The 24,084-nt window shown below is 36.4% G+C and overlaps 1 protein-coding gene across 1 annotated transcript in view; it reads right to left on the reverse strand.

Moving 5' to 3' along the window:
* Window positions 1-24,084, reverse strand: part of KCNH8 (potassium voltage-gated channel subfamily H member 8) — a 387,731-nt gene that overhangs the window by 167,499 nt on the left and 196,148 nt on the right. The window contains exons 4-5 of the mRNA XM_067737194.1: window positions 6,623-6,750; window positions 1,428-1,668 (exon numbers count right to left, since the gene is read on the reverse strand). Of these exons, the coding sequence (XP_067593295.1) occupies window positions 1,428-1,668; window positions 6,623-6,750 (369 nt within the window). The remainder of the gene's footprint in view (window positions 1-1,427; window positions 1,669-6,622; window positions 6,751-24,084) is intronic.

A 24,084-nucleotide genomic window follows, 5' to 3' on the forward strand; every position in this document is an offset into this window, starting at 1 on the left:
GATCTGTTCAGCTAGTTTTCAGGTATTTTTCAGAGGAAACTGTTCCATATACAGCTGTGTATTTGCTGTTTCCATGGGAGGAGGTGAGTTCAGGCTTTTCCTACACTGCCATCTTGAAAGGCCTCTTGTACAGTTTTCATTTTAAATTCTTTTTCAAACTGGAATGTTGTTACTTGCCATTTAACTGTGATTTAATATCCCTTATGGTTATACTTTTCCAATAAAGAATAGTTTAAGTTAAAAAAAAGGTTAAAGATAAGTTTCCTTGAGTTTGCAGCCTTACCAAGCTACCTAACTAGATAACATTGCCATCTAGTGGCCTAAACATACTACAGCCATCACCTTTGGGGTGGGAGTTGGGGTCCTAGCATAGGTCTGAGGCGTGTGTCCAGGAAGTGCAATGTTAACAGTGATGCCAAATTCACATCAAGAACATAAAAACTCTTCCAGAGCAAACACGTGAGAACTTCAGTTGGAGAATCCAAAGTTGTACCAGCTCCACAGAGAAAAAAGTACCACTGCCATTGAAACAATCTTTTGATCTGCCTCACTTATTTATTTCCTTTTCTTTGAACTTTTAGGGTCCATTTTTTCATTCCCTTGTTCACCTACTGCTTGAAAACATTTTCCAAACATTCTCTCATCTTTACGAAAAGGATGTTACCCTACATCGCCATGACCAGGTAAAGACGCAGGAATCAGATTGCTAATGGTGGTCAGGAACTCCACATGGGGGTCAGTCTGCGCCTTCATGGAGAACTAGAATGAGCAAGCAAGAGCTCAGCTTTGATCTAAACAAGATGATGCTTTAAGAGACAGGAAAATAGAAGACTTACAAGCATGGAGCAGATGCAGCGTCAACTGAGATTCCAAATATTCTAGAGATAAATATTCTTAGCAAACATCCCTTGGGGCCTCTCCTTTCATTAAAATCAGATACTCAGGGTTTCTCCTGATTGACTAGAAGGTTTATGTAATCCGTTGCTTCTGCAACTAGGCCACCTATGGCAACCATCGTCAACCGCCGGAAAAGCACGACGGGCATGAAGAAACATGCCCAAGACGGGACCATTATCAGAACACCACTGATAGGTTCTTGCCAACCCTCATCTCTGACCCTGTACAGGTAAGATCATAATAGAAGTTGAGAGTACAAACAAAACAGCCATTGTCTTTTTCAACCCACTTTTGACGAAATAAGGATAGAAACAAAAAACATCAGTTTAGATCTGTTTGAACAAAAGAACAGTAAGAAAGCTGGAAGAGGCAATTTTCAGAAATCCAAATATGTGCTTCTCCAAAATTTGCATAAGAGGCTGAGTCATGCCCATGCAGATGGATCTTAGTTCAAATTCATGTCAGAAAAATCTGGAACACACTTACTTCCCCTATGCAAATCTCCTAGGAAAACAGCCGTGGGTTCTTACCTATAATAAAAAGAATCTCCACTGCAATGTCACTGACTGTTGTGCTCCGAGTTGTCGATAGGTCATCATTGCCAATAAAGCAAACGTTGTAAGGTACGGTCACGGCAACATAAAACGTCGCCAATAGAATAAGCCAGTCCCAGCCGGCTTTGAAAGTGCTAAAATGCAAAAGTATGAATTTGGACTTTTTTGCATCAGAAACTTTATACTCCGGAAATGCTGGTTTATCTACAAAAACATTCTGTGGATAAAGACAAAAAGGAGAGAAGGGAGAAACACAACATTAGAAATAAGGAACATAGAGCCTTAAACACATGGGGAGAATTATTTATACATACAATGTCAATACATCTTTATTTTTTTTGAATTTTAGAATTTTATTTATTTTTTTATACAGCAGGTTCTTATTAGTTATCCATTTTATACTTATTAGTGTATATATGTCAATCCCAATCTCCCAACAATGTCAATACATCTTACAAGTGACTTTTAGAAGTTGGTGATGCAAAAAGTAGACTTTTAAGTATGTTAAAATCGGGCAGAGATCTTTGTTATAAGTGACAGGAATATGCAGAGTGTAGTCACCAGTGTTAATAAGTGACTAATCCAGATTTTGTTCATGAAGAATAAAAAGATCGCTACCTAAAATGTCACCTAGAAACATCCAAAGTTGCAAGTATAAGCCTACATACATTATAAACACAAAGATACAGTTATGTTCCTACTGTCATGGGGACATTCCATATACTTATAGTTTTGAGGTGACAGTCATTATCTAAAGAATATTTGGGGCCTGAAATACTTCTAATAGCAGCAAAGGTACCATTTTTTTTTTCTCAAAAGGTTAGCGCTATATGATCAATTCAATGGTAAATAGCTGTTAACATGTCTTTCAAACTATAAGCAGGTTGTGCTGACTACTTGCATTTTGTATTATGGTTGTTGGTGAAGTTTCCAGCTGGGAACCCAAATCTCATAACCTTGATGGACATAGATTTATTCTGGCACTGGATAGCCCTTGTTAAGAGGGCAAAGCAAGAAACAGTTACTTAACAGTTATTATTCAAGTCATGGGAGGAGAAAGGCAATGTTCACTGTGCAGCTGATTAAATGCAGAAGAATAGCTGGAGTTTTTATAACTGCAAAAGCACTTCACTTTGAAAGCAGTCCCAATTGAGGAACAATTCTCTTTATTGCTGTGAGACAAAGGGAGGCCCAACAATAGCGTGTGTGGCAATTTGACAGCCTATGACCAGATACTTGCAGACCTTGCTTTGACCTCAATTAATGAGAAATACAAGATAGGTAATGGAAACTTAAATTTGAAAGTTACGTTGAATGAACAGAACAGTTCAAAGTTCTTGAATACCTGTTACTTGCAGGTCGCAGTGTGTTTTCTTGTTTCCGGCACTGAAGGAAGGGCAAGTTAATGTGGTATGTCCAGGGATTCCTAAAGTACTTGGAATCAGGAGCACAAGCTCTTTAGTGGAGACCCTCAGTGCCCAAATATTTCTGCTCCCTTAATATGAATGCCTCTCCTATCCTGCATCTCTCCCTGGTAGGCATTTACAACACACGTTGCTACTTCCTGTTTATACTCTCACTCATCCCACAGGGCACCTCATAAAGCCAGGATTTTGTGGTGAGGGAGGGCCTGCTTCACTCCTTCCAGATGGTTCTTTGATGCCCATCTGCCACCGTGTCTATGCTCCATTCAACTCCCTGATGTGACCTGCCTCCTTTGCCTCATTCTCTGGTTTCTAGGAACAGGTTCCAAAGGTGGATTATGACATAAAACTGAGGAAGGAAGAAGAAAGTAACCCCTGTTGGGCCTCTCATCAAAGCTGAGGCTGGTGCATCGGAGAAGAGAGAGTTGGGGTCCATAAGTATAAATCTCAAGGTTGACAAGCACTTCTACTTACAATAGGACATGATGGATTCCAATACGATTTTTTTTCAAATATTTACTGCGATAACACATAAGCAAAAGCCATGGAAGAATATCTCAATTTTTATCCAAATAAGTCTTTTTCTATCATGTTACAGAAATGAAATGTTGACTTTATTTGAGGGAGAAGCCAGCTCTAGGAGTGAAGGCGGGGAAAACTCAAGAAGTAAAGTATTTTTTTATTGAATTATGTTGATTATACGAAGCATTAGTGATGCTGATGAAAAAGGTCAGCAATGTAATAGTTATCTCCACAAATCAGAAAATAAATCACACTATTTCATTTTTATAGGCTACTTAAAATATATGATTTAAGTTATTTTAAAATATACTGAGAATCCAATACATCTCAGATTAGACTTAAATTTTAAAAGGTTTTTCATTCAAATTCTGCATACATCCTGACACAATCACCTGAGTGAAGAAAAGAGATGTCCTTCTCCTCCTGCTTCTCTATTTGTAAAGTTTTATCAAAACCCTTTTGAATGGAAGAAAATTTCTAACAATTGGAAAGTGTGCTTTTAGCAAGTAAGGGGGAAAAGACATATTATTTATAACCCTGAAACCTATGAAGTTTGCCTAAAGAATAATACAACCAACTATCCTTGATGTTAGTTATATATATTATTTATTCATTTTCAAGCCTATTGTTTAGTACCAATGGTGTTTGAGTAGTTTAACCTCTACCCTATGTATTACTGACACAGAGTAGTTAAGGCCAAAGCCTAATCAAGGTAACTGTTTCCTAAACTATTTTTGCAACATGTCTTTGAAATTAACATCCAAATGAACAAAGGGATGGGAAAATGTTTCTACAGTCATTACGCTGAGTAATTGCAAGGTAGCATATGCCTTCGATGACTACCAGCCCGGTACCCTGTTGGTAACATGTGGGCATCTAAAGCACTGTCCCTTCAAGCTCCCAAGGCTCCCATGTGATCTTTGGGTTGAAGACATTTGCATCATCCCAATGTCATGTAATAGACAGAGTAACAAATCAAGGAAACCAGAAATTAAAAACCTTTTCCAAGAGGTACCATGTGGCAAAGTTAGAGCCAGGATTAAAGGGTGTTACATCCTGATTCTCAGAGCTTGCTAATGGCCTGATGAGCTAATTTGTTCTGAGTTGAATCATACATTCCTATTTCACAGAATTGTATGAGAGAAGCAGCAAGGTAGGGCCAGAAGCACCGTGGTTTTGAGTCAGAAGATTCATGGATGGGTCCCACATCTCCTGGTTCTACTTTTGAGATCTCAAATAAGTTGTTCTTTTCCATCTTTAAATTGGAACGAATAAAAATCATATCTAGTAATGGCTTGCTGTAAGGATCACATGATATGATAACAGCAAAAAGAATTTGTAAATAGCAAAGAGCTACAAAAACATTAAGAAGTCTTTTTTTGGGGCACATGAATGTTAATATATCCAGAATTCCCCAAAGACTGATTGTCTAGCCAGTAAACCATTCAGATCATTGTTTCCTCTTCCCTCTTCTTTCTGTTGTCTTTTAGTCATTCTGCCCTGTTCTCCTTGAAAAGAGATGGTGAACAAGGCCAGTCCTGATTCCACATTTCCTTTTCAGAAATAAGATGTTTCCTGTATTGTCAGATTCACTGGGCTGATTTGACACCTTTCCTTACCATGTATTATTTTAATGCTCCACCCTGATATTTCTACTTCTTAAATAAATGCAATTTAGCAAATTAGCCAAGGGGTGGGAGTTATGATTTTTTAAATAAGATTTTTAAGTACCGTCTGTACTTTGTTGAATCAAAAGGGGAAAAACAGCATATTCTGTGAATGCATTTTTAAGCTCACTAATACTTGGTACATTTAAATGACTCTGGACTAAATGCTAGAAGAGTGTCATCTTTCAGCATTACAGAATCTCAGGATAATATTTGTTTAGGTGTTTTGCTGGCTGGCTTGCATAGAATCAACCCCAGGTGTGGTTACCTTTGTTTTCTTCCTAGAACTTGTTTACTGTTACTAAGGCTGACTTGGTAACTGAAGGCAGGTATAAGGAGGAACCAGGGGAAGGATTCAGAGATCTAGTGGTGTGCATGGTTTGAAGTCTATCCCTGGACTCTCAGGAAACCAATGTGACCAGAGGGGAATCACACTGAAGCAAAACCAGGTTGGCAGCCCTTTCATGTGAGATCGTGCTCTACACCTGGGCTGGTGCATCTTTGCTCACTAAAATCAGGTAAGCGGATACTTTGTGTTTCTGATGCATGACTGCTTTAGCAAAGCATCCGAATGTCAGATTAGGTAGTCTCAAGCTCTCTGTGTACAATGAGATGCCAAAGACTCTCCTGTGTCCTTTACTCCCAGAATCTTGGGATCTGAGATCAATTCCAAAACAGCAATGGTTGTTTGATATGACTTTTTCTAAAGTCATTGGCAAGTTAGACCCTGAGTCTTGACGTCTGTTGCCCATAGTCACACATACCCCCAAAGTTCTATGTTCTGGAGATTCCGCAAGGCAGATTAATGACACTACCATCATTTGAAAAATCATCGTTGAATATCTACAACCAAACAGACAGAGTTCTGGATCTCCGAGTGAAGTCTCTTAGTTCTCAGAACCAATGATAAAATTAGCTGTGAAATCCTGGAGGACGTGTGTCACTTAAAACTCTACAGAGTCACCTTTTACAGGCACAGTTGACAGATAACCACCAGGTTTCAGAGAGGAGCCCTACCATAATTTACTAAGAGTGCGACTTTAAAAAAACCCATATAATATATGGCATGTCACTTCAAACCCAGTTCCAAGGTGTGAAATTTCCAACTCTGTGTTGCATAAAATGTAAATTTTCCAAATAAAGTAATGACTTTGATTTGTTCATGGCCCCCCTGGATGAAAGCATTCAGTGAAATTAGATAAAGCGCAAAACAGATGGAGCTAAAATTAAATTTGAGAAATTTTAACCAACAAACTATGGATGTGTAATATAACTTGTTCATAAAATGTAACCAGTCCCATTTGCAGTGTCCCTAGTGCCATATTGTACTGAAATAATATTCTATGCTGTGATAACACTATGATTAATCATTTTTATTACAGAAATGCCTCGTGACTGCTGACCCTTTCCAGTTTGTTTTTCATAGGAAAGCACAAGCCAAAGTGGAAAAAAAATCTAGCAAAGCCAATAAATGCATAATTGGAGGCTTTCTTTTGTGAATCAAACACTGCCACCAAGGGAGAGTCTAGCATTCACTGTGTACACACACACCACCTACATTATTTATTTTCAATTTGTTCTTTTCTCTTCTTTGCAGGTGGCCAGAGATGTGATAAAGGACCGCTCGGCTCCGTCTCCGGGCTGAATCAAAGTGGGTCCCTGTTCTTGATCTCCCTTTGGCTTTGTCTGGGGGAAAATAAAACTCATTAAGCATCAATGAATGTATCATTTGACCCCAAGAATGTCATTTTGGCAGTTCCTTCTTAAGAGCACACAGTACATGTTTTTCAACACCTAAAATTATTTGCTGGCTCCTAAAGACATTTAATGGAATTTTAGTTCCTTACAATTTATTTATTTTTATCATCATATTCACATCATTATTTTTAAAAATTAAAGTAAAACATACAAGAGCACAGAGAGACTTTCAAACAGTTCAGGAAAGCATTAAGCAAAAAACTCTTACTCCTTCCTTCCTGCCGTTCCACATTCATATCCCTAATTCTACTTTCAACCTTTTTTTCTCATTTTTTTCCAGAAAAATATCTAATACATATGCTATATCCACATTTATATTTATTTCTTTGCATAAATGGAAGTTTGCAATAAAAACTATTTATATTTTACTTTTTCCACATCAAAGTAATGTAAATCATTTCTAATTTGCCCATTATAGTTCTCTGCCATTCTTTTTTACAGCTAAGAGTGTACCACGTTAAGGATATAACTAGTCTTATTTCCTTTACTATTTCCCTATCATGAACATTTAGTTTGTCCAGGAGTTTTAAAAAATCTGTGTAGATAATCCTGCAATGAAAATTCTTAAATGCATAGAGCTGTGCATTGGTATGCCAAGATATTCAGTAAATAAATTACTAGGAGTGGATATGTACATTACAAATTTTGGTATACATATTCCGAATTTAATTCCAGCAACTTACACTCCCAGCAACATTGAGTGGATGTGTCTGCTTTACCACAGACATCAAAATTATGAAATATAAAATAAGAGTAGCCTAACATTTTAATAGCTGAAAGATGCCATAACATTGTTTGAAGTTGCATTTTTAAAATGATGAGTGTGGATAAACATTCACTTAAATATTATTGTCCAATTGCATTTATTCTTATAAAGTCTATTCATATTATTTTTGTCAATTTTGAAATTAAGTTGGTACTTTCTATTTATTTGCATGAGCTCTTTGTATATTAGTTACCATTTTCTTATCACACATGCTGTTGACAATGATCCCCTTTTGTTACTTGACCTTGGATTTTTATTTATGCTGTATAAAAATTTTACATTTTTTATGTTGTCAGACTTACCATCTATAAATTTTTGGTGTCTAGACTTTATGTCCTGCATAACCAAACTGTCTTCACTCAAAAATTATTTTTAAAAAATCTATGTCTGCTTTCTTCCAACATGTTTATGTCTTCATTTTTTAATTTTAAACATTTAAACTTTTAATCCAATTGGACTCTATTTTAGTAAAATTAGGTAAGAATTCGGCTATTTTATTTTCTTTCCAAAGGCCTACTGCCAAAGAGAAATATATAAATTGACTCTATGAAATGAAGAAACACTTAGTATTTATTTGGTCAGTTGGTGAACATATAATTTTATGCTTAATAAATTCTATATATATGACAATAATTGCAAAATATAAAAATTAAAAACTTTTTATCTAAGCTTCATCATCAAGCCTCTGTAGTACTTTGAAGGCTGTTTGATTCCTCTTCATAAAAATGATTTGGTTTGGTTGCTACACTGGGGAAGCCATGTAACTATTATTGATGGCCAGTGTGTGCCAGGCCCTGTTCTAGATCCTCAGTATTAACCTATTTCAATTAATCTTCATAAATACTCAGTGAGATAAGCATTATTATCCTCCATTTATAGAGGAGAAAACTGAAAGGTCTAATATCGTGTCACATGACCACATGGCTAGTTAGGAGTAGAGCCAGTCTGTGAAGCCAGATTGGTCTAAATTCTCTACTTCCACATGTAGCCCAAGTCCTTTAATGACTTAAATCAATGTTCAAATGCTGCTTGGTGTTAAGTGTCACATAGATGAATGTGTCATAATCAGTGCCCCTCTCAGCCTGATCTCCAGGTGTTTCAAGGCCTTTAATTCCCGCCCCCCATTCTCAGTCCACACTGGGATGTTTTTAATGACCAGAAAATAGGATGCTTTTATTCATGGCAAAAGTCTAATCTGATGTTACATGTTTTTTCATTGCTCACCTTTTGCTTCAAACTTTGAAAGAATGTTTAAAATAGAATATATTACTATAGACCTGAATCAATAAAAACAGATTAACAAAAAAACACAACGTAGAAGATCAAAAGGGGTACTTTTTTTGAAACTCGATTGAACAAAGCACATTTTATTGTATTACTAAACGTTAAGGTTACGTCTTCATGTGTTAAGTTTTTTTGGTCTGCATAGAAGTCTTATAAGTAGCATCTGAAAATGTAATAATTAATCGATCAGGGTGTAATTTTTACATATATTTAAATAGGGAAATTGCCAGAGTTTTAAGATAGTGTCTACAGGAATGTGGTAGGAAAGGCCAGCAGGCTGCTTATGCAGTGTCCGTCGGTATGAAAATGATGGATGGAATTACAATGCTAACTACAAAATGGACCAGATTAGAGATTTATGACAGTCAATAAGCCAAATCCTTTCTCTGTGGAGAAATGTAATTATGGGTGAGATATTCCAAATCAAACAACAGGACTTTTATAATCTTAAAAAATAATCCCTCAAAGGGAAATATCAGAGAAATGTATGTGTCTTGGTCTTGGCTCTAAGTGGAAGGGAGAAAGAAAAGGTTTCCTTGAAAAGTTTTCATCATGATTTAACCCTCATGCAAGATTGGGATTGAAAATCATTCCACTTAGGTGATCGAAAATCTCCCAGGCAAAGGAATGAATTTAAAATGGTCCTGGGTTGGTAGCTCCCAAATGAAAAAAAAAAAAAAAAAATCAAAAATAGCATTGGGAACAACTCACTTAAGTAAAAAAATAGTCTTGACAGTGAAACTCATAATTTTCATATAAATACAAACACATAAAATACACATATGAAATACATTTGAAACACAAGTGTGTTTGTGTGTATAACTAGAAACAAGCCAAATGTCCATAAACAAAAAAGAAATGCATAAATGGTTGTATAGTTATGACATAGGATGTTAAAATTCCATTAAACTAGACTTAGTGAGAATAATTGGAAAATGAATGAAATGGTGCCCCTACCTGTTGGCACAGAAAGATGTCAAAAACACAATGCTAAGTACAAAAGCAATAAAGATGAGCGCTGACAACATGGCAACATTTTTATAATATTCACACACATGAAAAACTAAGTAATATACAAAACTAAGTAATATACCATCTAGGGAAATGTATGTGCTACAAAACTACCCATAATCATATGACTACAGCAAATTGCAGAGACTGGAAAATGTAGTCTCTAGCTGGGTTACCATGTGCCTTACTAAATGGAATTAGTAAAATTATGTTTTGTTAAACTGGATTTGGGGTGTATGGGGATTTTTAAAAATATTTTCATATTATATGTATTACAGATATTATATTTTTGAATGTAAAAAATATTTCACAACAAATAACGGACAAGACTAAAGTGGAATTGGACCATGTAGCAGTGGGACCTGACCAGATTCCTTAGAGACGGGGTGGTTAGGGTGAGGCATCAATTGCTTAAGATGAATGACTCAGGGTTAAAACCTGAAGGAGGAAGAGTTATTAATAAAATGAGGGGTGGCAGAGGGAAGAACATTCCTGAGAGCAAATAAAAGGTGTGAGAACCTTGGTCAGAAGGGAGCTCAGTGTCTTGGAAGAACTCAAAGAAGTCCTGGAGGGTTGGGATATAGAGAATGGGAAGAAGAGAAGAAAAAGGGAAAGTAGAAGGTAGGCAGAAGCTCACTTCACTTTTCCTCAGACTATGTCAGCCACACTGAACTGTAGACAAAGCTGGGGAATACAGTCTCTAGCTGGGCAGCCATGTGCCCTGTTAAATCATAGTCCTGTATGAAAGGGTCTCTCAGACACAGGATAAACCTGTATGGTCACCTCCATAACTATGGCTTGCTCTAAGAGAAAACCAAATAAGAGTCAACCAGAGGAATATACAAGTGAAAGAAATAAATGAAAAGGAAAAGAAAGTTTAGAAAATATATGATCAATAAAACCAAAGGAAGATAAAAGTGTTAAACTTCTGGCAATTGTATTCAAGGAAAAATAGAGACACATCAACAATGTTAAGATTTTTAAAAGGACCATAAATTGAGAAGACTTTTTAAATGATGAGATTACTTTGTGCAAGAATATATCAGCATAGTTTTCTAGATTAAATGAATACTTTGGGGAGGGTAGTTAATTCCCAAAATAGGTTCCCAAAGTGGTAAAAACCTTGAGTACCAATAACCATGGAAGGAAGTAGAGAAAGAGACCATTTCATTCATACTGTTTATCACCCTCACTAAAGGCTATTTCAGATGGTTTTAAAGGTCAGGGTTATCAAGCCTGAAAGGAACAAGTAATTTTTTTTAATTGAAGTATAATCGATTTACAATGTTTCAGTTGTGCAGCAAAGTGATTCATATATATATATATATATATATATATATATATATATATATATATATATATATATAATATCTTTTTTAGATTCTTTTCCATGATAGGTTATTACAAGATATTAAATGTAGTTTCCTGTCCTTATTGTTTGTCTATTCTTTATATAGTAGTGTGTATCTGTTAATCCTGAATTCCCAATTTATCCCTCCCCCCACTTCCCCTTTGGTCACCTTAAGTTTGTTTCCTATGTTTGTGAGTCTATTTTTGTTTTGTAAGTAAGTTTATTTGTATCCTTTTTAAAATTCCACATATAAATGATATCATATAATATTTGTCTTTCTCTGTCTTACTTCACTTAGCATGATCATCTCTAGGTCCATCCATGTTGCTGCAAATGGCATTATTTCATTCTTTTTTATGGCTGAGTAATATTCCATAATATATTACACCACATCTTCTTTATTCATTCATCTGTTGATGGACATTTAGGTTGCTTTGTGTCTTGACTATTATAAATAGTGCTGTTATGAACATTGGGGTGCACATATCTTTTCAAATTAGAATTTTCGTCTTTTCCAGATATATACCCAAGAGTGAGATTGCTGGATCATACAGTAACTCTATTTTTAGTTTTTTAAGAACCTCCATACTGTTCTCCATAGTGGTCGCACCAATTTACATTCCCACCAACAGTGTAGGAGAAGGAACAAATAATTCTTTTAAAGCTTTGGAGAACAAAAAAGCCTGAAAATTTCTGAATTCAATCTACAAGTCCAGAAAAGTCTGATACCAAAACTAGGTGAGTATAATACAAAAAGATAACCATATACCACTTTGAATATACATGCTAAAATCCTAAACAATACATTAGTAAACTGAATATAGAAGTGTATTAAAAGAAAAGGTACCATACTTATTGGGATTTATTCCAAGGATGGTTCCATTTTAGGAAATCATTATATAATTCATCGGATTTATAAAGAAGAAAACCCATGTCATTATCTCAGTAAACATTGATTTTTTAAACATAACTCCATAAATATTCTTTTTTAAAAAATAACTTTGTAATAAGCAAGCTATAGAAGGAAGGAATTTTCTTTAACTTGATAGAAAATATCTATGAGTAACCAAGGGAAAACTCATATTTAATGAGGTGACATTAGAAGCTTCATAGTTTCTGCAACTTATAAAATGACAAAAATTTCCCCCCAAAATGGAAAATGAAGTCAATGTAAACCCATTATGGAAGTTTTTGAAAATAAAGAAAAATAAAGAAATAAAGAATGCCTGGTTGTTTTCAATAACGATTTCACGCATTTCCTTCTAAATTTTTACCGCATTTATTGTTTTACTAACTCATTTGCAACTACATAACATATACACAATTATTCCTTGAATATTAAAAAATAATACATGTACATTTTACAAAATTTAGAAGTGTAAGCAATATAAAGCAGAAAATGAATCTGTTTCATAATACCACCTCCCAGAAATAATTTAACATTTTGGTGAATTTATTTTGTTCTAGGATTTCTTTCTTTTCTTTTTTCACATCACTGAACTCGTATCATGTAACTAATCTTAAATATAATTAACACAGAATAATCACAGATGTTTAGATATGGAAAAATATCTGCCAAAAGACATGGGACTGGATGGTAGCTTTACTTGATTAAGAAAAATGTCTGTAACTCAGTTCATTCAATATGGATTATATATATGTAGTATATATATATTATATATATAAAATCATTTTCAAAATGTACAGAATATTCTTTTAAAGGTTGCAATGCAAATGGTCATTTGTTCATGCACTAAGCCTTGCTTCCGTGATGGTAAATGAAAACGTTGAATGATTCTGCTGGCAGAACTGTAGTGATGCTGTGCTACACAACCAGATGCCCCCTCAGAATTAAAAGGGTTAAGTCTCGGGCTTCTCTGGTTGTGCAGTGGTTGGGAGTCCGTCTACCAGTGCAGGGGACACGGGTTTGAGTCCTGGTCTGGGAGGATCCCACATGCAGTGGAGCGTCTAGGCCCTTGTGCTGCAATTACTGAGCCTGCGCTCTAGAGCCTGCAAGCCACAACTACTGAGCCTGCGTGCCACAACCACTGAAGTCTGTGAACCTAGAGCCCATGCTCCGCATCAAGGGGGGCCACCGCAATGAGAAGTCCGCGCATCAAAGAGAAGAGTGGTCTCCGCTCGCCGCAACTAGAGAGAGCCCGCCTGCAGCAGCGAAGACCCAATGCAGTCAAAAATAAATAAATTTTTTTTTTAAAAAAGGGTTAAGTCTGCGGTGGCTGGGAGTATGCCGGCCCAGAGCCCTCACCTCTTAGCCCTCAGTCCTTTCTGGCATTGCCTTTACCTGAAGGAAGTGACCTTGATCAAGATCATGCCCCTTTCCTATTGCAGCCTGCATTCAATGATGGGTCAATATGGGTGTGTAACAGGAGGTCCCCCTGTCCAACCCTGAAGGACACACAGCTTTAGCTGGTGGTGTACCTGAAGTGGGCAAAGTATCTTGTTGCAACTTCATTGCAGCCCAATTTCTTCCTCTGCTCCTTCCTTCCTTCTCTCCCATTATACAAGTGTTGAGCGTAAGAGGATTGCCTAAAAACTTCCCACAATCTCCATCTCAGACCTGCTTCCCAGAGATCCTGACCCGCATCAACAGTGTTGCAGCTTTACCCTTGTTCACATGGTCTGAATAAACACAGCTGGTTGGTGTTTAAGTGGTGATTACCCTCTGAACTGTGGGGTAAAGGAGGTGTCCCAGAAAAAAATATTTACTATTTGTTATGTGAACTAAGACTGCCACCTGCCATATAAGTAAACAAAGGATGTTGCAGCCACCAAGACATCACATTACAGCCTCCCCAATGGTGAGCCCTGAGGGAACTCAGGATGGAAACAGGATGCCAATCATCTAGCAGTCAACTGCTGCAGCCACCCTGAGGAGACTCTGGATGAGAAAGCACAGGATGCTGGCCCCAGGTAGCTGAGATGCATATCAAAGCAATGATTTCAGTGAGCCCAGACTCTTGCATCTTCCCATACATAGAAAAGGACTAAGTTCCTTAACTTGAGATATCTGGTTTTCTTTAATTAACAGTAAACTTTTGATGTTCCAACTACCTGGTCTTTTGTTAAAAAAAAATCCTATATATCCTGGCTCCACCCCCCCACCCCCCTTGCTTCTTCAGAACAGTTTCTCAGAGTTCAGAGGCTTAAGCCCTCAGAACGTCCACCATATAAAACATAACTCTCAACTTCTAGGTTGTGCGCTTTTTCCAGTTGACAGTTATGATACATAGAAATGACTAGAAGGGAAAGAAGAGTAATGTAGTGAATTGTTACAGGACTTGGTTTATTCCATGAATTGAAGAATCCCTCTGGATTTAATATATAATGGGTCCAAACTGGTTTAGGAAAGACATAAATTTATAACTTCTACATCCTTAGATTTATAATTCTGAATCATTTCTATTGGCTGGAATACATCTTTAAGTAGTTTCCTTTAGGAGACATTTTTGGGTTATGTATTTTATGGTTTTCCATATACTGAATTCTGCAATCGTCTACTGTGACTTTGCTAGCCTGAGAATGTCACAAAAACCTGCCAATATCTGGATCTATCAGATGGGTCGTGTGCTGGGGCAGGGCAGTGGGAGCGTCCAAACCAGGTGTAGGCAATAAGAAGTGTTGACTGTAGAAAATTTAAAAACAATACTCCAACCACGTTTGGTCAGCTTTTTATTACTGCCACGTGCTGGTAATTTAAAATAATGCCAGTGACAAAAGATTCTTCCTCAACCCAAAATCTTTTGTTAATCTTGATTCAAAACAATTCCTGTGGTTATTGTTCAATTTTAATAATACACGTAAGTTTCAAAATTGGCACAGTTATAGTACAATTACACACTGGGAGAAAATATTTCCAAATCACTTATCTCTAGAATACATAAAGAACTCCCCAAACTCAAAATTAAGAAAACCTAACAATCCAGTTAGAAAATGAACAAAGCACAAGAAGAGATATTTCACTTAAGAGGATACAAGAATGGCGAATATGCACATGGAAAGGTGTTCAATATCACTAGTCATTAGGGAAGTGCAAATTGAGACTATAATGCGATATCACTGCACACCAACCGGAAGAGCTAAGATTAGTGACAATACCAAATGCTGGTGAGGAAGTGGGGGTACCGGGTATTTCACACATTGCTGATAGAAATGTAAAGCGATACAGTCACTCTGCAAAATAGTTTGGCAGTTTTTTGAAAAACAACAACTAAATATATACTTAACCCTGCAAACCAGCAATTATATTCCTGGGCAATTATCCCAGAGAAATGAAAACTTATGTCCACACAAAAACCTGTGCACAGCTGTTCATAGCAGCTTCATCTGTAATAGCCAAGAACAGGAAACAACCCAAATGTCATTCAATCAGTGAATGGTTAAATAAATTATGGTATACCCATACTATGGAATACCATTCAGGAATAAAAAGGAACAAAATATTAATGTGTTCATAACTTGGATACGTCTACAGGGCATTATATTCAGTTAAAAAAAGCTAATCACAAAAAGTTACATACTACATGATTCCACTTAGGTAACATTCTCCAAATATTGGAGGTGGGGAACAGACCAGCAGTAGTCAGAGGGTAGGGGGGTGTATGACTCCACAAGGGTAGCAAGAGGAAGATATTTATAGAGATGAAATAGTTACGTATCTTGATTATGGTGGCGGTCACACAAATCTACCCTTGTGACAAAATCATAGAACTATACACACATAATGTCCCAAGGCCAATTTCCTAGTTTGGGTATTATACTATAATTATGTAAGATGTAACCATTGGAAACGACTGAGACCTTTCTCTCTCTCTACTATCATTGAAAATTCCCATGAATCTATAACTTTTTCAGAATAGAAAGTGAAAGGGATATTTTCAGGTTACATCTGGATATTGCTTTGTTTTTACTGATTTTTGAGTGCAGCATATTGAGGCCTTTTAATTGCTTTCAACATGTGAGCATCTAAGCTGCATGGAAGCCTGGAGCTGGTGCCTCATCTCAGTGATGCTGGTGGCCCAAGAGTCTGTGTCAATTTGGGGAAAGAATCCTTCCTCAAATATATTACTTCCATCTGAGACAGGATGGGACCTGGGACACTTTGCTGCAATGCTTGCACCTGGACAAACGTCTCCTTGAGTAAGAAAATACAAAGAAACTATAAGGGACTAAAAATAACTGCGTGCATATGCAGCTGGGGCAAATTATGGACAACAAGATACAAAAAGACCAAAAAACCCAACTGCAACTTCTGAAGAGCCGGGAGCAAAAGCAGGGCACTGCACATGCCCCCTGCACTCAACACCACCAAAGGGGCGGGCAGACCACCTAGGCCACACCTCTGGCCCGACCCCAGGGACACACCCCTACCCTCACCTCCATGTAAGGAACCAGCTCGCCCCTCGCCCCCGGGAAGCAAGCAAGAGAAACTGTTGCTTGTTCTCGCTCCCCCTTGCTGTAGCAGGGGCCCCAATAAAGCCTTGCCTGAACTTCTTGTCTGGCCTCTAGTCAACTTCTATTGATTGCAGAAGGCCAAGAACCCTGGTTGGTACCACATCTATTATAAATTTGTTACACTGAACTGATCTTGTCAGAATATGACACTTGACTGTCATATGCCAGAAAATTTATTATAAAATATAAAAATTTATACATTTACAAATCACATCATTGATTTCACCTCTTGTCATTTTTAGTCTATTTTTCAGAGACATCCTTAAAGACCACTGTGCATAAGACTAGAGACGATATTTTACAGTTATGTATATTTTATACCACTTCTGATGTAATTATTTTTAGTTTATTTACATTATGAAGTAAACATTTAATTGAGTATAACATATATACCAAAAAAAGACACATTAGAGTGTGCAGCTTGTTTTCTGGTTGGTACTGATCTTGAATATCTAAATCAGAGAAAGATTTTATATAATATATATATATATATATATATTACATTACCCCACTGGTTCTGTTTCTCTGTAGAACTCTGTCTCTGGTATAACCATCACCCAGCTTCAAGTATGAATACAAGTACTGACTTGTTTATTTCCATCCATTTTACTCATTCAGATTTTTGGGGGGCAAATTCAAGGCATCATATCTTTCTATGTGACCTATTGATCTATCTATCTACTTACATACATATACATATTCATATACATGATTAAAACAGAATCACAATATCTATCACATTAATATATAACCATAATATTTTAACATTATCAAGTATCAAGCCATTGAGGAACTGTGTTTTTTAATTGGGATCCTTAGATTCACAGGGATTAGGGGAGGTGTTGTAGGGATGGAAATGTGCTGAGTGTGGAACAGGAAAAAATCAACAGGTAATACACAAGGCCAAGTCCCATTTCTGTGTGTCTATTTTATAAATGGGTTTCTGAATGACATTTTATTGAATGAAAGAACTCTGTCATTTAAAAAAATGGAGGGCTTCCCTGGTGCCTCAGTGGTTGAGAGTCCACCTGCCGATGCAGGGGACACAGGTTCGTGCCCCTGTCCGGAAAGATCCCACATGCCGCGGAGTGGCTGGGCCCGTGAACCATGGCCACTGAGGTTGTGCGTCCGGAGCCTGTGCTCCACAACGGGAGAGGCCACAACAGTGAGAGGACAAAAATTAAAAAAAAAAAGGAAATTACTGAATAAGTAATCTTGAATCAAAATTAAAAAGTAGTATACTAAAGGGGATAGCAGGAGACAGCAGGGGAGGGATTAATTAAGAGTTTGGGATTAACATATACACACTACTATATATAAAACATAACCAACAAGGACCTACTGTATAGCACAGGGAACTCTACTCATTGTCTTGTGGTAACCCCTAATGGAAAAGAATCTGAAAAGAATAGGCGTGTGTGTGTGTGTGTGTGTGTGTGTGTGTGTGTGTGTGTGTAACTGACTCACTTTGTTGTACACCTGAAACTAACACAACATTGTAAATTAACTATACTTCAAATAAAAAGAAAAGGTTAATAAAAAAGTAGTATTCTACTTTTTTTAAAACTAGGAAAAAATATACACTTAGTAGAAACGTATACTGGATAATCCTTTACATAATTTCTGGTCTAGAAAACACATTATTAAATTGTTTAAAAATCTTGTTACTCATAACTTAGTACAGAGATAGGGGTAGGTCAATTACTAACTGTAGCTAGTGTTAATTAGTTGATTTCTTTATTCATGTAGTTGATATATTCACTTCAGTTCTTCTGGTTAAGGAATTTAAGTAACTGGGGAAAGTTTGGGAGGAGCCTTTATGCAAGAATTGGATAAAGTGACAAAAGGAGAATTGTTTTAGAATTCAATGGCAGGACTTCAATTTCCTTTGAATAGACCCCTTATTGAGTTAAAAGAAATCAGAATAATGCCAGAGGATTTTTACATGAGCAGGTAGTTTTCCCCTGGGAGTGAGAAGAAGAACTATCTAAAATAATTTAAAAGTCCAAAATGTCCAAGCAGCAAAACAGCAGGAAATAAAGTGAGGGACTGAGTAAACTAATATTAATAATTTAAAAAGTATTAAAAATTATAATAGATTCTAGGTATGAAGATCAAGATTAAATTTCCATAAAAAAGCAATAAAATTCCTTTGCAAAACTTAATAAATCAAATTACAAAATGACAAGAATTTTTCACTTTGATATTTGTTAGAGCAAATTTATATTTATCTACTTTTATTTATTTTATTTTATTTAACATCTTTATTGGAGTATAATTGCTTTACAATGGTGTGTTAGTTTCTGCTTTATAACAAAGTGAATCAGCTATACATACACATATATCCCCATATCTCCTCCCTCTTGCATCTCCCTCCCACCCTCCCTATCCCACCCCTCTAGGTGGTCACAAAGGACAGAGCTGATCTCCCTGTGCTATGCGGCTGCTTCTCACTAGCTATCTATTTTACATTTGGTAGTATATAAAAGTCCATGCCACTCTCTCACTTTGTCACAGCTTACTCTTTCCCCTCCCTGTGTCTTCAAGTCCATTCTCTATGTCTGAGTCTTTATTCCTGTCCTGCCCCTAGGTTCTTCAGAACCATTTTTTGTTGTTGTTGTTAGATTCCATGTATATGTGTTAGCATATGGTATTTATTTTTCTCTTTCTGACTTACTTCACTCTGTATGACAGTCTCTAGGTCCATCCACCTCACTACAAATAACTCAATTTCATTTCTTTTTATGACGAGTAATATTCCATTGTATATATGTGCTACATCTTCTTTATCCATTCATCTGTTGAAGGACATTTAGGTTGCTTCCCTGTCCTGGCTATTGTAAATAGTGCTGCAATGAACATTGGGGTACATGTGTCTTTTTGAATTATGGTTTTCTCGGGGTATATGCCCAGTAGTGGGATTGCTGGGTCATATGGTAGTTCTATTTTTAGTTTTTTAGGGAACCTCCATACTGTTCTCCATACTGGCTGTATCAGTTTACATTCCCACCAACAGTGCAAGAGGGATCCTTTTTCTCCACACCATCTCCCGCATTTATTGTTTGTATATTTTTTGATGATTATCTATCTACTTTTAAAAGTTGATAATTGTTACAGCTAGATAATGAATGCATGGGATTTTATTGTAATAATATATTTTCTACTTTTTTTCTGGATTAAAATTTTTCATAACAAAAATGTTTTAAAACATATTAAAAAGACATCAAAATTTGTGGTTATAATCTAAGCAGGTACCAAACCACTAGCCATTTTGATTCTTAAAAGTGAACAATCCCTATATTTGAAAATTAAAATATATAAATATTAAAATCAGAAAAAATATTCACCAAACAGTTAACAGAGAAGGAGGAGAGGCAAATGGAAGAGTAAATATTTCTATTTTTTTAAAAATCTATGCTTCTTAACGATACAGGTAGAAACACATTTTCAGAAAATATCATAGAAACAAAAATGCTTTGATGAGTGATTCTTTGAATCCTTTGAATTCATGAAAGTGTCTTTCAGATATAAATTCAAATAACTGGACCAAGGCTGGGGTAATTATTTTTTAGTGAGCACCAGCGATTTCACAGAGAGAGCTGTGTGTACACAAATCAGAAATAACACAGCAATCTGCCAGAGGACACTGCATTTCTGCTTTTTACTCCATTTCTTTCAGTTGAGTGTTGCTAGTTAAGTAGAAAACAGAGAAACTGGGAGAAAACTTTTGGCCCAGGTTCCTGGGATCATGCTAAGTAATTTAATTTTAACTGTTATAAAAATATTACGATGATCTACACGGGGAAGATGTGAACTGACTTTTGCTTTTGGATTTAGAGGATTTTAGATGCAGCAAGACCAAACAAATCGCGTTTAGCCATAAAACCTCTAATGGATTGGTAAGAACTGGCCTCTAATTACTTACTCTTTTAGGACATAGTTCTGACCATATTTATCAAGGACATAAATAAATCTAGCAACACACACTAATGAAAAAAATTTCCTGCATATTCTAAATATAACAAATATTATGATAGACACAGAATTCTCTTATCCACAATTTATTTTTCTAAATGCTTTGTCACATACTGGTTAGGAGTTTCTTTTATGGAAATTCTAATCACACAAAATAATGCATGAATCAAGCAAGATAATGTGCTTTCTTCACCCTGTCCTCTCAAAAATGGCAATCAGTCAATTGTCCCTAATCATTGCTATTAGTTTCTGCTTATTCTTCCCCCCTACAGGATTTATCAAGACATCGAGTAATGCAGTTTCTGGAATCTCACACGGATGGTGTGGCCCTTGACACAAGTTTTTAATGCTTCTTTGGGTGTTCTGTAGAATAATTCAAGTCAACGTGTTTGTACTGAAAAGTGCCAATAGTTTAGTTGTAATTATAGTGTGTGAAATCTGGAGTGAGTAGTTGGGAGGAAGATGGTTTAAAAGACCCCAAAAATTATTATGCAGAATAAAACTGATGGAAAAAGAGATAGATTAAAACACAAAGTTGTAAATATTAGGCACCAGAAACACAATCTTTTAGAAGAAAAAGAATTTTATGTGGACCTAGGAACACACAAGATGGATTACTTAGGCAAGAGGAAACATGAGCCAAGGCTTAGGGGTAGCAATAGCGGGATAATTTCAGGAAAGAATAAGGCAATCAGCATAAGAGAATAGTAATTTTCAAAATGCTCTATAAAGCTTGAAGCATTTTTTTTTGGAAACTGTCAGAGGGCTTAGGACAAATGCATGTGATTATTATAAGTGGTTTTTAGAAAGTTTCAAAAATTTTTCTCTTCCAGAAAAAGGTAATGAATAGAAAAACTGGGAGAGAGAGGTAGAAACAGGGAAAAATAGAGGAATTTTTAGCATTTATTGAGCATCTATCATGTTTCAGTTAATCACTGTGGATAAACTATATTAATATAGACCTCATGTTAACCTTATCAGGTAATTTTTATCCTCTCTACTTAGTGCATGAGGTAGGAGAGCTGATGTACCTTGTTCAGTGTCATACAACCAGGAATAAGTGCCTCTGGCATACATTTGGAGGTCTATATGTCTCTAAAACCCATGTATTTTCCACTAAACATACTGCATTAAAGAGAATGATGACAACCATTCACCCCTTATAAACTGAGAAACCGTTGATTCCACTGACCCTGACAGAAAAAAATATGAAAAGGGAGTCAGGAGGAGAAGGTGGAAGATGTGGTGAGATGGAATGGTTTCCCAGAGGGTGGCAGACTGCAGATATGGCCACCAAACAAGCCTCACATTCTTATCCATACATACCTCTCTCCTAATCAAAACACAGAATTTATTTCCTCTCCCCTTGAATTTGGGCTACTCCTGTGACTTTCTTTGGCCAACAGAATATGGCAGAAGAGATAGTGTGTGACTTCTGGACTTATGAAGCTTTTGTATTTGCCCTCTTTGGGATGCAGCCTTCATGTAAATTAGCAAGGACTCAAATACTGAATAACAGAGAATGATAGATAAAGATGGAGCTAGATAGAGAGGGAGGGAGGGAGCGAAACCTAGACAACTCCCAGTCATGACATCCTCCTTCATTAAGGCACCAGATGTGTGAAATCTTTAGAATGTTCCGGTCCCAGGTGAGGTCCAAGCTAATAGCAGCTATATAAGTGACTCCAGCCAACACTATTTGGAACAGAAGAACCGTATAGCCTACCCCAAGAATCACAAGAAATAATAAAACTGTTGCTGATTCCAAGTTTGGGGGAAATTTGTTATGTAGCAAAGGCTAACTGATACACCTAGTTTTGGGATCCTGGAGTGGAGAAAACAAATCATCAGGAAAAGATGAAAGACAGAGCAATGGAGTAGTGTTACCTTAGTTTCTAACTTTATTCAGATCCCTGAGCCTATATCTGACCTTAAAGAATACCTCTATTAAAACACAAATACTCTCTGGAAGGGAGACTGGGCTTCTTAGCAAGGATTAGTTGACAACCAAAAAGCACCAACATATGGCATAGGACAGAGAAAAAGGTTCTATTTAAGCCTGACCCAGAAAGAAGAGTAAGAAAGGACCAGAGAGAATTCAATCCTTGCAGAGCCTTGGCCTTGCCATACCTAGTTAATATCAGTACCATCACCTCCACAATCACCACTAATCATAATCATTTACTGTGATTATGATTGACTTACAACCACCTACTTTATGCAAATATTACCCTAGATAACATCTAATTTATTTTTTCTCTAATTCTCATAGTGACTTTCTAAGGTAGGCACTGGCCCATTTTAAAGATAATGAAACTAAAGCTCAGTAAGTTTAAACAACTTGTCCAAATCCTTGTAGTTTACAAGAGGTAGCATGACAATTAGTATGTAGTTCTGCCCAATTCCAAAGCCTTTGCCCTTTGCCTTTGTCATTTAATTTCTCATAATTTATGGGTCCTTTTCTCTTTAGGGCTATCAAGCCCCCCAAATTTTTTTTTAAATGTTGGTAATTGATTTCGAAAAATAAGTCCTATAGGAAATTGGTCCATATTTTAGAGTTATAGAATACATTAAACATTACTTAACATGAGAAACAAGTTTATAGGCATTCTAATGTAGAAATTCATTAAAGATGAAAAAATAATTTTAAAAAGTTTGCCTTGATAATTTGTAGCAGTAACAATTTTATCACAATCATGATGGATCCTGAAATAATCCAATATTTTTCTCACTGTCCTCAATGTCCTGCATTAAAATTTCTTAGTGCCTTTTTGTTCTGGGCTCTCCTCGGGCTCATAGAAGGCAAAGCAACAAAGTCTTGGCCATCCATTGAGTCAGTGAAGGGACAGAATAGGATATCTGTGAGTAATTCAGGCCAGGAAGAAATGTTCAGGAATCAAAGTGTAGGGGTAAAGGAGAAAAAAGGAAGAACAGACAATAAAAACATATGCCAACTCCTTGCTTACAAGATCAACAAATAGATTCAACTTATTCATCCAATTTTAAAGCATCTATTTATCCTGTGCCAGAGCTGCAGAGACAAAGATAAATAACTCACATTTCTTGACCTTAAGGAAAAGTAAGCAGTCTGATTTATCTAGACAAAAGGTGTGCTGAGAGATTTGAAGGTGATCCAACTAATTCATGGAGGTCCCAAGATAAGGTGCAATTCACTTTCCCTTCTGAGATGTAACTCCATCATTGCTTCTCTGCATGCAATCTCTGGTTGAAGAGCAGAGTCAATAATACAATACTCTTATTGCAACCATAGCATGATATAAAAAACATGTACACAAGAGCTGTAGGAACAGAGAGAGGAGTCATTTATGGAAGACTGTTTTATATCTAAATGATGGGCTTCCTTAGAAAGCCTGGCATAATAATGCACGACTCAAAAATACAC

Source organism: Pseudorca crassidens, chromosome 5, assembly GCF_039906515.1.
Source record: "Pseudorca crassidens isolate mPseCra1 chromosome 5, mPseCra1.hap1, whole genome shotgun sequence".
Classification (NCBI taxonomy): Eukaryota; Metazoa; Chordata; class Mammalia; order Artiodactyla; family Delphinidae; genus Pseudorca; species Pseudorca crassidens.